At 39.6% G+C, this 15998-nt stretch overlaps 1 protein-coding gene across 1 annotated transcript in view; it reads left to right on the plus strand.

Annotated features, from left to right (window-relative positions):
- Window positions 1-10845, plus strand: part of LOC129761420 (uncharacterized) — a 42228-nt gene extending 31383 nt beyond the window's left edge. The window contains exon 4 of the mRNA XM_055759139.1: window positions 10531-10845. Coding sequence (XP_055615114.1) covers window positions 10531-10845 — 315 coding nt within the window. The remainder of the gene's footprint in view (window positions 1-10530) is intronic.
- The last annotated feature ends 5153 nt before the right edge of the window (window positions 10846-15998 follow it).

Genomic DNA, 15998 nt, shown 5'->3' on the forward strand with positions numbered 1-15998 from the left:
ATTTTGACCGTCGATGTTGATGCATGGCCGGGGTATCCATACGGTGCCCGACGCTTAGGATTGTCGTAATGAACCTAATTTTCATCGCCAGTGACGATTCAAAGCAAAAAAAAACCTTTCTTTGATGCCGTTGGAGCAGTTTTTCGCACGTGAAAAAACGGCTTTCGACGTCTCATGGCTTCAATTCATACGGCACCCGATGTCCTATCTTTCGGATCATTCCCATTGCTTTTAAACGATCGGATATGGTTTGGTGAGCTACTCCAAGTGTATCTGCATGTTCTTGTTGCGTTTGTGACGGATCTTGATCGAGTAAAGCCTCCAATTCTTCATCTTCAAACTTCTTTGGCGGTTCGGAACGTTCTTCGTCTTCCAAGTCAACATTACCACTTTTAAACCATGCAAACTGCGTCTGAACCATTCGCTCAGTTGGAGCATGGGCACCATAAACTTCCACCAAAATGCGATGACTTTCCGCAGCTTTCCGCAGCAGCATATTGAAGTAATGAAGTAACACTCCCCGCACTACAGTCTCGTTGATACGAAATTCAACATATCCGAAGTGGCAAAACACTATGTTATTAACGCTTCAACTTTTTGACATATACTGAAAAAGACGCGCAATGACAGAAGCTTTTCAATGAATGTCTGGAAATTTGATTCACAGGAATAATAATCATGTTACGCCATCTGTTGTAAAACCGAAGAAACTTACCGGTACACCTAATAGTTCCGATATAGAGGAGATGTGTCTAAAACGCGCCTGCCGGGCAATTTGACCCGCCTGATTTTCTCGTAAACCAGCAAGAATAGAAATGCAAGGGATATAGGCAATCGTGTTAGTCAATGATAGAATCCTACCATGCAAGTTTTACATTTGTAACATGCTTTAAAAAAAATAAGAAAAATAATTTTCTTTGAAAGCGATTTTCGATTTAATTTTCTACATCATTTCTATAAGGTTTTTGTTGCTTGGAGCCGATTCAGAGGCGATAACTGTGGGTCATATTTATTGAGTCGAGTTCCCAGTGAATATCTCAGATGAAGAAAATGGAAAGAAAGGATTCTTTTCTTTCTCAATTTGATATTTTCCGCATCAGCTTACTATCGGGCAGTATGGCATACCCTCGATCGGGGCAATTTGCTTTCGGCCGTAAACATTCCCACGAGAGAAATAGCTTGTATGTGAGGGATGCCAGATGATTTTTTTTCAAATATCTCTGCATGGCACGAATAAATGTCTTCAAATGTATTCATAATGAACAAAATGAGCAAACCATCACGATATTTCTAAATCATGTTCGATAAATCACACAAACAATTGTTTTCACATACTTTGAAATGACCTCAGTATGTTTTCACAAAATTAAATGTCTTGACAACGAAAACATGTCTTCTATATTACATCTATATTATGTGCTCAGAGAATGCATGAAAACAAGAGCGCGGACTGGAGAAATAATGCACGAATATTGGGAGAACACGCTCACCGGAGAAACGGTTTCTTCTCTTCGTTGGTGGGCATGAAGGGAATAGATTGATGGAATCTCTCATTCATACAAGCTGTATCTCTGAGCTTTATAGTCTCTGAGAGAAACAACTTATACTTCTGCTGGGCCATTTAATACCGTATGTTTGGAAATTTAGAATTTGGGCGCCTTACAAAATAAAATTCGTAGCACTTTTGTTATTCAGTATCTAAAATACAGAACGAGTACAGATGACTGAGGGTTAACTAATCTACGTACTGACGTAGTTGTTACCTTAAAATTTGAGAACGCGGTCAAGATAAATCCATTCTCGCTTAGGGGGTTCGTATTACACACACTGATTACTATAGTCAAATCCCGTGGTTGTGTGAATGAGAAATCACACAAAAAAGGATCGTATAAAAACAGCTTTGCTTGTAGTTATAACAATGCTACCAGAATATAACCTTTTTTCATGTAAACTGAATTTTATTTTTAAGAGTATGTACTTTATCAAGACATCATTAATGTATTTTATTCACACTAAAAAAAACTCTTAACATTACTTACATTCTCGAATACCCTATCTTGTCTGATTATTGTCGAAGAAAGAAGCACCGTCTTACTTTTTGGCACTGTTCCACCGACTCCATCAACTTTACAACCCAAACAAGCCCTACATAACGCTCTCTGATCGATATCCGCCAGAAGATGCGATGATTTATTCCTTGCCCCACATTCGACTCTCCATTGTCCCATTCCCCGGACGCCAAAGTCAACAATGTCCGCCAATTTTGTTTACACGCCGGCTCCTGCGCGACCGCCACTGGTCCTGTTGCAATATTCACGCGTCAAGTGAAGACAAGTCGCGCTTCGTTGAAACATGTGACCATGACGGATTTCCCCTCAACCAGCGCCTCGTCAGCTTCTACGGGAGGAATGGTTCAAAAACCAGAGAGAGTGTTTGGGGAATTGCTCTCGCGGTGGTGGTGGGTGGGGGTGTCATCAGCATCGTCATTCGCGCTATCGTCGCGACAGCACACCGAAAGGTGCGATAACGAGGGTAATTGAAAGCTTTCAAATTTATTACTGTTAAAACAAGCTCACTAATGGAGTTGATTATTCGATTGGCTATTGGATGTTTGTAGCGTGGGGCACAGTTCGAAAAAAAATTATTCGTTTTTTCAGGAATGTGACCAAAAGTGTGCGTGAGGTTGTAGCTTTTAACCTCATTCCAAAATAATGGACTATCAGGCAATTGCTAATGATAAATATTAACGGGGTTAAGCAAACCAAATCAAAAACTTTCCACAAAAATCATTAATACATTGCAGCATTATTTCAGTGGCTTCCCTCCGCGGAAGCTACGAACAAAGCGCCAGACACCCATTCGGAAATATTGGAGAACATGGGAAATTTAATAAGTTTCATGAAACGTGACATATTATTTGAGTCGCCATTTGTTTGCGTCTAGCACTCACAAACTTGTGAGAGAGAGAAAAACTTTTCCTGCAATAAATATACATTCATACATACATACGAAATGACTTCTCGTTCGAGTTCGGTTTGGGATTATGGAATGACTTTAAAAGCACCATAAAGCGCTGTGGTGAGCATGTCAACCATCCTGCTCCCTTCCCTTCCCACGGTCGGAAGTCCATCCGAATGTGTTTGCAGTCACAACCCTTCGGATATTGTTTTAAATTAAAACCCTGCTCATCATTGCCTTTGGGGAAGAACGTGCGTATGGTTCGAGGAAGATGAACGTGCCTTCGGAATTGCAACGCTCTTCCGGCTATTCCGGAAATACTGTACAATTACCATGCGCTTCCATTCCGTGCGTGCTCTTATTATTATTTGCTCTATGCTGTTTATTTGAGCAGCCGCAAGAAGAAACCACAGCACGAAGTGTATATTTATCCACAAGCTGGCTAATACAAAATTAATCAGATTATTATATTAGACGACTGTTTGGCAAGCAGAATATTGAGCTGGGGTGTGGGAAAGGATACAGTTTTCATGAGCACTTTTGTTTACTCGTTGCATGTTATCAACTGCAGCAACAGAACACGTTCTCTATTGTAACCACCCCTAATCTTTATGATGACTTGAGAGGATTCCCGGATGTACAAGTTTTTTTTTGCCCCAAACTTTTCCCACTAATTCGTCAATCTATAACAGAGTAAAACATAACTTTGCTCACCTCTGGCGAACCAATACACCTTTGCCCACTCGTTTTATACATTCCAATTTATTCCCGTCAGTCCTCTGAAGTAAACACGGGGTTTAAATAATGAAAACTGTTGTCTGTTTATTTGCGAAAATCCGTCCGGCTGGAGCTGAAAAGAGCAAACTTTTCCTCCCGGCATCAGCAAACGGACGGCGGGAAGTCTGAGGCCTGAGGCCGGCGGTGATAAAAACAACTTTGAAAAAGCGTCATCATCTTCTATGGCTTTGCTTCTTTTTATTTTCACCCACCACCTTCGCCTTCGCTTTCGTCGTCGTAGCCAGGAGAGTAAAAATCCTTCCATCATCCGACCGATGATTTTGTGCTTTGTGTGGGTGGGTGTGTGTGTGTTGTTATATTCTCGGTAACAAACTTTCACAGTCTGATACTAATTTGGTATTCGCTTTTGAAGCTTATTTTAAAATTAATAGTGTTTTAAATAAACCATTTTCCAGTTCGTGTCGCCCGAGCCCTCACTCTTCGCTTTCGTCCTTGACGCAGGGTATGCTCGAAAACGAATATTCGGTTAAGAAAGTTCGTCTTCCAGATTGGATTCGCTGTAGTGGGGCGGCGTCTTGCGCTGGTCATGATCACTGATGGTTGGATGATCCGTTAGTGGGTGAAAGCTAGAATCATATTTATTTATTTATATATTTATTTCTCATCTGGCTAGTTGCCTTAATGATATCACATGTACCGATAAGATGAGGAAAAGCCCTTTTGAGTTGTTGGATGTTTTACACAAAAGGGCATAAAAACCTCATATCTTTTCATAATTCCTACTACAAAATATTAACAATAACTAAGCACATAGTACAGAGAAAAAACATAAAAACAAACATTCTCATAAATCATAATAATAAAATTAGAGTCATGAATAATAAAATGTATACAGTGAAGCTGCTGATCGTGGTGGTTCTTCAGTATTCCAATGTTGGGTGTTATCCATTTATTAGGTTTTGATTGAATGCTGCAGCAGAAGAGTTAAAATCGAACATCTGATAGACTTCGTTGAATCTTGTCGCCATAAATCGAATGGGGTCGTATTGACCATATGCTGAACGACGACCGTCTAGTAACAGGAAGTCCCGCTGTCGAAGGGCTCTAATAGGTGCATATATATTTAGTTGTGTCAATATTTCCGCTGAGTCAATATCGCCCAAAAGTATTTTTGCGACAAACATAACTTGGGCAACATATCTCCTGCGTTCCAACGTGTCAAGCCCGAGGAGCCTACATCGCTCTTCATACGGTGGTAAATTCAACGGGTCTCGCCATGGAAGACTACGGAGCGCGTATCTAATGAATTTTTTTTGTATTGATTCGAATCTACTTATCCAGTTTAACTGATACGGGCACCACACGATTGCATTTGATTCCAGAATGGAGCGCACCAGTACACAGTAAAGTGACCGAAGACATTGTGGATCACGGAATTCTAGTTGTCGGTTAGCCTTTGCAATTATGCTGTCATAATGGGGGCGAAAAGTCAACCCTGTGTCAAGGATGATTCGCAAGTCGCGTATTTGATCAACACGCACTAGAGGCTCGTTAGAAATATTGTAATTGTGGATGATTTTTTTTTTTATTAATTCGTTTATTTTTACAGGCTCAGTTACTTAAGTTTAAAGGAGCCGAATTCTTAAATATAATTTTAAAACTATATATATATATATATAAACAATTTTCTTACATCTATGGTTAGTAAGGTGGAAAACCGATTACTCGCGGTGTACTCGAGTTTAGGAGGGTGACATATTTTTAGAAGAAGGATGGGATATAAGGAAATTGTAACAATGTTGATGAACACTCATTTCTTAAATCTATTCGTATATCTATAGTGTATTTACATTTCAACTTATTCTACTATTTATAGCAAGGGGACGAATTACCCGCAAAGGAAGGAAAGGAGGGTATTAGGATGTAGGGACAATCACACACGAAGATCTATAGCTTTAAGGAAAACATATATATGGGACAAGTAATCAAGGTCTAACCGAGCCAACACATCTCTCACCGGCACATTGGGCTGTCTTCCTCGGGCCCGAAGGGAGTTTTCTAAATTCGATCTGGCGACCAGATACACCTCGCACGACCAAACAATGTGCTCGATGTCGTGATAACCTTGGCCACAAACGCAGAGATTGCTGCTGGCAAGATTGAAACGAAAGAGTAGTGCATCTAACGAACAGTGATTGGACATGAGTCGGGAGAAGGTGCGAATAAAGTCCCGACTCAAGTCTAGACTTTTGAACCACGGTTTGAGGCTAACCTTAGGGATAATCGAGTGAAACCACCGGCCCAATTCATCTTCATTCCACTTGCGTTGCCAGTTAGCGATGGTATTTTTGCGGACTAAAGAATAAAATTCATTGAAGGCGATTTGACGCTGATAAATATCGCCTTCAATTGCACCTACCTTTGCTAATGAGTCAGCCCTCTCATTACCCGGAATGGAGCAATGTGAAGGGACCCAGATAAAGGTAATGACATAACAGCGTCTGGATAAAGCACTCAAAATTTCTCGTATTCTCTCAAGGAAGTACGGCGAGTGCTTTTCCGGCCTCACTGAACGGATAGCTTCGACAGAGCTAAGACTATCCGTTACAATGTAATAGTGTTCAACAGGTCGTGAGGCGACGCTGTCCAGCGCCCAGTGTATTGCTGCCAATTCAGCAATATACACTTAGCAAGGATTCTGAAGACTGTGTGAGGTGCTAAAAAATTCGTTGAACACTCCAAATCCTGTGGACTCGTTTATTGTGGACCCATCAGTAAAGTACATATTATCACAATTGATACCCCCATACTTTTCATCGAAGATCGTTGGAGCGATCCTCGATCGTTGATAATCTGAATATCCATGGATATCTTGCTTCATGGACAGATCAAAATGCACTGAGGAATTGATGTAGTCAGGGAAACAAACACGGTTGGGAATATACGAAGAAGGATCAACCTGCATGGAGATGAATTCATGATATGAACTCATGAATCCGGAGTGAAAATTTAGCTCGATCAGCTGCTCAAAATTTCCGATCACCAATGGGTTCATGACCTTACACCGGATGAAAAACCGAAGAGATAATAATTTGAAGCGATCTTTTAGTGGGAGTACGCCTGCCAAAACCTCGAGACTCATGGTATGCGTTGAGGGCATACATCCCAACGCGATACGGAGACAAAGATACTGAATTCGCTCGAGTTTAATGAGGTGTGTTTTGGCAGCTGATTGAAAACAGAAACTGCCATACTCCATCACTGAGAGTATAGTTGTTCGATACAACATTATAAGATCTTCTGGGTGGGCTCCCCACCAGGTGCCGGTAATTGTACGGAGAAAGTTTATTCTTTGTTGACATTTTTTACTCAGATACCTAATATGGGCCCCCCAAGTACATTTGGAGTCGAACCAGACCCCAAGATACTTGAATGACATAGCATGAGTGATCGGTTTACCCAAAAGTTGATGCTTTGGGTTTGCTGGTCTATGCTTCCTAGAAAAAACCACCATCTCTGTTTTATCCGTGGAGAATTCGATCCCTAGCCCAATGGCCCAGGTTGAAAAATTGTTCAAAATATCTTGTAAGGGTCCTTGCAGGTCGGATTCGTTTGATCCTACGACAGACACCACTCCATCATCTGCAAGTTGTCTTAGGCTGCAATTTTGTGTAAGGCAATTGTCGATGTCGCCTACATAGAAGTTGTACAAAAGGGGGCTTAAACATGAGCCCTGGGGGAGGCCCATGTAAGAGACCCGACTTACTGCCGAATCTCCGTGAGAAAAGTTCAAATGTTTCTCACAAAGCAAGTTATATAACATATTATTCAATAGAGGCGGCAGACCCCGAGAGTGTAATTTGTCCGACAAAACCTCTATTGAAACAGAATCGAAGGCCCCCTTTATGTCCAAGAATACTGAAGCCATTTGTTTTTTTTCGGCGTAAGCCATTTGAATTTCTGAAGAAAGCAACGCAAGACAATCATTCGTCCCCTTGCCCCTGCGGAACCCATATTGTGTATCTGAGAGTAGGCCATTCGTTTCAACCCATCGATCAAGGCGAAACAAGATCATTTTCTCCAACAATTTCCGTATACAAGACAGCATTGCTATTGGGCGGTACGAATTGAAGTCGGACGCGGGTTTTCCGGGTTTTTGAATAGCTATAACTCGTACTTGTCCCCAATTATCTGGAACAATATTATTCTCCAGAAACCGATTGAATAAATTCAACAAGCGATGTTTCGCCACATCAGGGAGATTTTTCAGCAAGTTGAACTTAATTCTATCCGATCCCGGAGCAGAATTGTTACATGAAAGCAGAGCAAGAGAGAATTCTACCATCGAAAACTCGAAATCAAGATCGCACCTACCTTGTGGTATATCTCGAACAATTTTTCAGGGGTTCCACGTTTCCGAAAAGCTTTAAATGCATTCGATTTTTCTACATAAAGCTTGGAACATTGGCTATCCCACCATAGATTGGGAGGCCTTCGGGAAATGGTGGAACCTGGGATGGGTTTCGTTTGAGCGCGAACCGCGCTGTCATAGATCAAACGAGAAAGGAAGTTATACTCCTCCAATGGAGGTAAACCATCTCTGGAATTGATGGCTAGAGCAATCGATTATGGATGATTGGGTTCAATTTTCGATGAAACGATATTGCGTTGCATTTATGGATACTGATCGTCAATAAATTATTTGTGCACCACTCTTCGAATTCATTGATCTTTTGTTGTAGAGTGTAGCAATCTTGGAAGTGATTTATGGCTGTGTATATTTTGACATCATCCGCGTAGAAAAGGCGACATCCCGGTGGCAGTAGTTTTGATAACTCGTTGATGAAAATAGAAAATAGAAGAGGTCCTAGATTGCTCCCCTGCGGGACACCTGATATGTTGGTGAAAAATTCAGATGACTCAGATCCAATTCGCACACATAGTTTTCGATCCGTGAGATATGATTTAAACCATCTAATGAGGTCATTCGAAACTCCTAGCTTGTCCAGTTTTATAAGCAGTATCTTATGATCGACTCTATCGAAAGCTGCTTTGAGATCAGTGTATATCACGTCAACTTGTGATCCGGCATCTAGATTGCGCAAGCAGATTGATGTAAACTGCACTAGATTTGTCGAGACAGATCGCTTGGGGTAAAAGCCGTGTTGATCAGCTGTTATGTAATTTTTACAACTTACAAACAATACTTCATTGACGATAATCTCAAATACTTTGGAGCATGCACATAACGATGTAATACCTCGATAGTTTTCAATGTTTTGCTTATTTCCTTTTTTATAAACAGGGAACATAACCGACAATTTCCAATTGGAAGGAAATATACCTTCACGAAGGGACATATTGAAGAGTAGCGTTAAAGGACGAATCAGTGAGCTCAAGCAATGTTTTAAAACGCAGGCCGGAATCCCATCCGGACTAGTTGATGAGAATTTCATTTTAGAGATGGCGCGTTCAACCTGTTGTTGGTTGATAACAACATTTCTCAATTCAAATGCGTTGATAGTGATGTTTCTACATGCAGCTGCGGCTTGTTCAGCGGAGGCGATAAAACTGTTAAATACACTCTTGAAGTGGGTGGCAAAAAGCCTGCATTTTTCAGAAGAGGAGGAAGCGACATCATGATCTAGGAACATTTCAGCAGGGAGTCCGTTTTCTTTGCGTTTAGAGTTCACGAAATTCCAGAACTGCTTAGGATTTCTTCGAAGGTTGTCTTGTGTGCGGAGAGAATATCGTTTGTACAGATACCGATTGTAAAGGCGATAGCTGTTGCTGGCGCAAACGAATGCCTGCTTACGAAAAGGACACCGGGTTTTTCTATACCAACGAAGAGTTCTTGATCTGATGCGTTTTAGGTGTCGTAGATGAGCATTCCCCCATGGCGGTTTGGGAGTAGGTCTTCGAACAGGAACATGTTCCGCCAACGCTTCGTTTACCGACTGTGAGAAATGACTGACGGCATCGTCCGCATTCGCTGATAGTTCAAGAAACATCCAATCTGTTTGATGGAAAACTTCATTCAACGCTACATAGTTAGCTCTACGGTAGTTTAGTTCGACGGTGTTTGAGTGCAATTCTTCAAATATAGGAGGAATTAGCACTTCAATCTCTACTGAAAGGGCTGGATGACTAGAGTCATTGAGGGTAAGCGGCTCGATGGCTTCAGATAGTTTGCACTGTCCAATCAATGAGTCCGTAATCAACACTAGGTCGAGAAGACGTCCTAATATATTGTGAATTTTGTTGATTTGTCTCAAATTATTCAAATTAAAACTGTCGAGCAGCACAGTACACGCAGAAGAAATATGCGATTCCAAAACATTCACAGTAAGATCATCGGGACTGGTTGAGTTCCATACTAATCCCGACTGATTATAGTCCCCGAATAGGAGTGCGTGATCATGCACTCTGAGATTGGAGAAAATGGCTCTGATAGAATCGATATGGTCATTCATACTGATCAGGTCATTCTTACGATCTGGTGGTAGATACAATACACCAATGCTTATGTTTGAATCGGACAACTTTAGGGTAACCCACAGATGCTCGAGTGAATGAATAACTTGAGTTCTATCCAGAAAACAGTTTAGTAAGACTGAAACGGCAATTAGCACTCCTCCTCCGCGAATTTTCGTGCTATTGAGATGGTTACGATCATTCCTGTACACATTATAGGAATTACCGAAAAGCTGAGAAGAGAATATCTTCTCGTCGAGCCAAGTTTCGGTAAGCACAATTATGTCGTAATGTGATTCGCAGATTGCGAGAAAAAAATCCTCAATTTTTGTACGCAAACCTCGCACGTTCTGGTAATAGATTTCAAGCTTACTGGAGTGTGTTGCGCGGAGTGGATTACTGTCCTGCTCGGGAATTGATGCGGCTACTGCTGCTTTAGAGGAACCATTATCGGAGACGGATTCCAACCTCACCTGTAACGGTTTGATACAACTTAGGAGAGGTGCAGTATCCACAGATGCTTCGGCAGGACATATATTTGATGTAGCATTACCTGGACCAGTCAGTTCTGTTAGCTGGTTTGAGATGTCCAACGATGATAAACTGTTCGATGCTGAGCGAGCCAGTACATCCGGCTGGTTAGAGGAAGAACACGCGTATAGTCCATCGAAGTGATCGATGTTTGATTGCTAAATTGAGAAATCAATTCGTTGTCTCGCTTTTTTTAGATGCTTTAGATAAATGGGACATTCACTGCTCCATGATGAATGAGTGACATCGAGTAGCTCATCCCTGGACGATTGTTGTTTTGAATTCACAAGTTGGCAATTAACGCATTTTTCAAATATCGCCTCATAATTCTCGATTTTATGATTGCCTGAGCACTTGGGGCAGCACGCAGGCTTTTTACAAGGATCAGCTTTATGTCCGTACTCTGAGCAGTTAAAGCAGCGCATAACATCGGTCGCCTCTCTTATCCTACACCGCTCCCAGCCAAGGATGACTTTCTGTTGCTTTATCAAAACATCGAATCCCTGCGCATTTGTTTCGATTATTGCAGACATCTGATTTAGTTTTCGTTTTTCGTTGCGTGTGATGCGAATTATTCTTAGTTCTAACGATTCGGCAACTTGATTTTGTTTCCTCAGAGAAGCAAGCAGTTTTTCTTCGTCCATAACTTTCGAAAAACCGACGATTTTGAATCTCGGCTTAAGTGGTTTCTGAATACTGATTATGTATTTTTCCGATAATTGACTAGTAGCAGTCTCAGCAAGCTCTGCAGCTAAATCCTGACTTTCACACCTGATGGCTATTTCTCCAGATTCCCTGAGATATAATTCTTTTACGGAAAATGCGATTGGATCAAGCTTATCGCACACGTCGCGTTTCGTCACTTCGGCTGTTTGTTTTACGATAGGTTTAATCAGAACGGTTTGTTCCATTTTCACAATTTTGATAGATTTGCGCTGCGGAGAGGATGGACTGCAATGGTCAAGTGATTGTGGTGACGATTGCGGTAGAGAGGTGCTAATTGAGTTGCTGTTGGATTGCTGTACGTTATTTCGACGCTTTCCAACACACTGCCTTCCTCAGAGTTAACGTCAGAATGACTTTTGTTCTGAGTTACCGTTGCTGCGTTCTCGACCAGTGCTTTGCGCTTATCGTAGTTCAAAACTGAATCGTCGGATTTACGCTTTTTGCCTCTTGGATATGATTCATTCGAGTTCTGGATTATGTCAGCATAAGAGGGTTTATCATCAATTATGGGCTCAATTACAAAACTTGCAGTGTGGAAAAAGGAGCTTCTTTTTTCATTTTTAAAAGACGAAAGAATACGTGGTAATAGAACTGCATTATTTTTTTCAATTTCAGCTTTTACCAAGCCCGGAAGCGTCAGAATGATTTGGTTCAAATTTTCAAACAGTTCTTCGATCTGCTTTGTCAGCTGACCATAGTGCTTCTGTATATCATTCAACGTGGTTTGTTTTTTCCTGCAGGCGAAGCACATATATTTCAGCGCATTGTTCTCTTGTACGGCTTTGGCACCAGCGAGAGTTAGATCTGAGCAGCGATTATGCAGAATTTGTTCACATCCTCCAAAGCAGGAAATTCTGTCGTTTTCATTGGAGATACTCTTCGAGCACACATTACAGATAACACTAGTCATTGTTGGGTCCCTTCCCCAAACCCTCAGCCGTAACACGGCTCAATACGGAGCCAGATGTTATTTGGGGAAGCCGGTACTTTCAATCACGAAAAAGGAAATTATATTTGCAAGTTTGCATCTATAATGACGATTATTTTGCAAACACTGTACACGGTTTGATATGATAACAGTTCACGTGGATACACTTTTGACGAAAAAACAATTTGAATTTCACACGTATAATAGAAATTTCGCAAGACACTAAACAATCCTAGCCAGCATGACAGATACTGCCTAGAAGACCTGCCTGCCTGATTGTACTCATATAATTACTCATTCATTATCAAGTTTAGTAGTGTATGGAATCAAAGGAGAAATCATAGTAAAGTGAACGCGAATAAAACAAAAAAAAGTGTCCGTGTGTAAATGAAGTCCATTGATATAAAGCCTGTATCAGTTATAATTTGGTTATGATTAAAGTAGGACATTTCTCAACATAATAAACGTACAAAAAATAGATTTAATTTTGTAGATTTTTTAAATGAACTTCAGGGAAAAATACATGAAAATTATTCGTCAGATGTTTAAATGAATTTTATAACTTTCAAACCCTTCATTTTCTGCACAACAGTACTGCTGGTATGCGTATTTGCTATCTTGTTTCACCTCTTTTCCATTTGAGTTGGTTTTTTATGATCTCTTGCCACATTATCAACATACGGGAAAAAATTTGCGTAAACAAATTTAAACCTTCCCTCTACCCCCCACTTACGTCCATCCTTTCCTTTTTTGTACATTATTTCTATGCTGAGAAATGTTCTACTTTATGCGACCAAATTATAACTGAAACAGGCTTTATATAAAGTCATTCACAAAAATTAACAATAAAAATTAGCAACATTTAACGGTAGTGATTCTCAAACCTAACCTATCTAATTTTTTGCGATAAAGAACAAAACTGCCAATTTTCACGAAAATCTGAGAACCACTACATACATCAGTTTGGAATGGAATGGCTGTATACACAAAACAAATTTGGATTTGGAGTTTCGTGAATAATAAACACATTTTTTGGGAACCCTAAACCTGAAGGGACTGTTTACTTTCCATTTTTTCGTGTCTGCTGTATTGTCAGTTCTGTCGCTACGAAAGCTTAAAAAAAGCCATGAACGTCTTCGGTTTACCCAAGATGTGTGGAATAAAGGTGTGACCGTGTCGTCAATAAGTGCGCGAGGGGAAACGGTATAAATATACAGAGGACTGTGGAAAGGGATTTGACTGCAAATAGAGATGTCTAAATGTTTCGTTTATTCGATTAATCGTGAGGTCATTTCTAAATTTAAATTTTTAATTGTGTTTCAGTATTTGATTAATCGAGCGAATATATATTTCTTGTAATCAAAACGAACGGTCATTTATAATAAAAAAATGATGTCATAATTTTAAAAGTTATATTAAATATAATTTTGAAATAAACATGGTGTAGAATAATGGTTCTTGAATGAAATGGTATTTCAGAGTATTGATAAATTTGCCATTTCATATTTTTTTTAGGACGATTGAAAAAAGAGCACACCATGAAAATTATGCACAATATTTTTATTGTACCAACATAAAATGTATTCTGTTCAAAATTACCTATTCTTCGAATGTTGTTGAAATTGCTGATTTGTGTGTATTTTTCTGCTTTTTTTTATATATCTACTAGTTCAAAATAAGTATATTTATAGAATCATTGACCACTAGTATGGTATATTTTCCTTGGCACCCGGAGTTTGAATACTACTATTTTAGAACGGGAGTTGAGACCAACTTCTTCAAGTCCGCATGTTACTCCTGCAGACCCTGAATTCTTCTTCCCGATATACTCCACCAGCAGGGAATCATTTTTATGCTTCAACCGTAAATGGTTTAGCATATTCGATGACATTCACTAAGACGCGACGCGAGACAAGACAAACACTTAAGGTGGAAACAGAATACCGCGCTATGCGTCACGTTGCGACAATTGTGCTTTGACACTTCATTTTAAATATGTGTGTTTCCATTTAGTCGAACACAATAACGCGTTGCGTCATTTGCATCGTTGTACTAAACGCTAACATTTGTTCTAAACTGCTTGCGCCGAATTCGCGATGACAGTGGCACGGTGTCGACGTCTGGTGGCAACTTCAAATTAGGGCCATAATTTGGGTCCCGAACTCATTAGTGTAATCTCTATCAGATTAGAAGACACGAAGCCGGTTTTAAAATTCTAAAATTTGAATAAAAATTTTCACATCATGTTATTTGATTACTTGAAACACGTGTTCTGACTTTCATTCAACCATATGACTAAACATTTCCAACATTGTTGCTGAAATTTTTTCATCATAATATAGAGTTGTCTTCATAAACAATTTTCGTATGAGACTTTTTCCCCACCTGCAAACAAAAATGTTTCTCATTTAAATACTAGTTTGATATGGAGAAGCTAATTTTCATTAATAATTTTAATTTTGAAAACGTGTTCATTCCGACTGAAAATCAGCTATTCTTTCACGCTCCCTCAAACTAGTAAACGAAGCTCAATGCCGCCAGCGCGGATATGTCAATGTGTTGTTTTTAAAAACATTTAACTGATCCATGGACACAACAAGAACAAGATTTTCATACGAATTTTATGTTGTTTTTGTTTACATGACAAGTGGTGACGCGAATGCTAGATTGTGACTGCAAATCAACAGACTGCGTCGGGCGAATGTTTTAGTACAAAACGCAAGCAATGACAGCTGATGAGAAGCAACGCACAACGCGGCATTCTGTTTCCACCTTTATTGTTTTTACTATTAAATTTAAAAATTATCTTAAGTGTCGACCGGTTTCGGGCGCGAAGCTGCCCATCTACGGGACAATGTCCGACGAATCAAAATAAAAAGTCATATTCGATGACTTTCGACGAAACACCTACGGTTAAACAAATTTTGCATTGTATTTTTTGAAAGAAATATTCCCTTTTTTATTAATCGTGATTACTTTAATTATTATTCGATGTATTCATATTTACATTTTTCATTATTTGATACAAAATTACTCGATTAAAATTTCAGATACTCGATTATTTGAATTAATCGAACAATTAACCGACGTCTCTAACTGCAAAACGCGGGAAAAATATCTCCATCATCGACCGACACCGAGAGTCGATTTATTCACTTGAGCTGAAACATATAATAAAATAGAGTATATTACAAACCTAACTTTAACCGTAAAAGACTTACCTTTCAACTTTTCAATGCTCTCATTGCTATCAAAACAATTCCATGCGAAATTCTTATGCGAAAGGCCTTTCAGCCATCTTGGATTTTGTATGTAAACAAATAGCAATATTTTGCAATATTTTTTTGCTCTTTGTGTGTGGAATTGTTTTGGTGGCAATAAGAGCATTGAAAAGTTGAAAGGTAAGTCTTTTACGGTTAAAGTTAGGTTTGTAATATACTCTATCTTCTGTTCTGTTCTTTATTGGAGGGAAAAGCCCACAAAGTGGGCGCAAAACCTCATCTTTTACGTATCAACTGACTACATAAAATCCTACAGATCCATTTACTTAAACCTAATCTTAAACTAAACGCGAACACATTAAAAAAGGTCTGGATACAAATACAATCAATTAATAAGAAGAACACCGTAAAACAAATTCTTC

This window comes from Toxorhynchites rutilus, chromosome 1 (assembly GCF_029784135.1).
Source record: "Toxorhynchites rutilus septentrionalis strain SRP chromosome 1, ASM2978413v1, whole genome shotgun sequence".
In the NCBI taxonomy this organism is placed as follows: Eukaryota; Metazoa; Arthropoda; class Insecta; order Diptera; family Culicidae; genus Toxorhynchites; species Toxorhynchites rutilus.